The 1,110-nt window shown below is 58.0% G+C and overlaps 1 protein-coding gene across 1 annotated transcript; it reads right to left on the bottom strand.

The window, feature by feature from the left end:
• Positions 1–81: 81 nt before the first annotated feature.
• CHLNCDRAFT_135065 (hypothetical protein) lies at positions 82–1,072 on the bottom strand (the record flags this gene model as incomplete). Its single annotated transcript, XM_005842659.1, has 4 exons — positions 82–416; positions 550–754; positions 847–910; positions 1,059–1,072. 4 exons carry the CDS (start codon positions 1,070–1,072, stop codon positions 82–84), a joined length of 618 nt encoding a protein of 205 aa, XP_005842716.1.
• Between the last annotated feature and the right edge of the window lie 38 nt (positions 1,073–1,110).

Genomic DNA, 1,110 nt, shown 5'->3' with positions numbered 1-1,110 from the left:
TCCCTTTGAGTGCATGTAGGTCACATTGCTAATACCCCATGGTCAAATTTGAGACAGACCAACCAATCCAACTGGCAAACACTAAAAGAAGTTCATGCGGCACCTAGTTTCAAACTGAACAATTTCCTTCTGCTGGGCTTGCGTGAGCTGCTGCTGCAGCTTCCAAGAGCCGCACCGGTTGATGATGCGTGTCGCAGGCAAGCCATCATGTCCCTTCCACTCTCCCACATTGCCAGTGCTGATGTCGGCATCAACAACCGTCATGAACTCCTTCAGCTGCTCCCACGTTGCCCCTGCTGCGTTGGGGATACGGTTCAGCACTGTTGCCGCTGCCTCCTCTGTTGCTGCCTGCTGCTGCGCTGCCTCATTTGCCTGTGCCGCGGCCGTGACCTCATGCGGGCACTTTCCTTTGGTCTCTGCGGAATTGCAGCAGCGGCCGGCATCAAGGGCCAAGAATCAGGTGGCGGGCATCTGGCCGGCGGTTGTAGGCCTGCGAATCTAATGGCCTGCCTGCACCCTGCTGTGTGTCCCATCTGCCCCCTAACTTACCCTTCCAGATGTGTTTCTTGATGAGGTCGACATCTGTGCTCAGCAACCAACTGTGCAGGTCGGGCCACTGCTTGGTTATGCGCTCCAGCACTGCGGCGGCAAAGCCCACCTCGCCTTCCTTCTTCCTTGGCTTCCGCACCTGGCAGATTGCCGGATTCCACCGTGCCATATGCTCCTCTTTAATTGCCGCCTCGAGTGCCACCATCTGCAGGGGCAGCATGGCAGGGTATTCCATGATTAGGCAGCTTAAGAGTAATAGGCAACCAATGAACCAGCTCGATAAAAGAAGGAACAAACCTGCTCAGCGGTGATGCGCGCAAGCACCTCGCGCGGTCCCGAGGCGGCCACCGGGATGTGCTGCCTGCATTCCAAGGACAAACAGAATGGGGTCGAGGGAGCAGCAGAGAGGGGCCAGAGGGGTGGGCCAGGCAGGCGCAGGGAGAGCGGGCAGGCGGGCTGGGCGGCACACAGGCTGGCGCCACGTCAGCACATTTTCAACCCAAAAGGACTTCAGAATCGACATCAGCGCCCTCACAAATGGGCGGGTGCAAGTTTGCAGAG

This window comes from Chlorella variabilis (genome assembly GCF_000147415.1).
Source record: "Chlorella variabilis unplaced genomic scaffold CHLNCscaffold_126, whole genome shotgun sequence".
Lineage (NCBI taxonomy): Eukaryota > Viridiplantae > Chlorophyta > Trebouxiophyceae > Chlorellales > Chlorellaceae > Chlorella > Chlorella variabilis.
The sequence above is the reverse complement of the archived record's forward strand: the minus strand, read 5'-3'. Positions and strand labels throughout refer to the sequence as shown.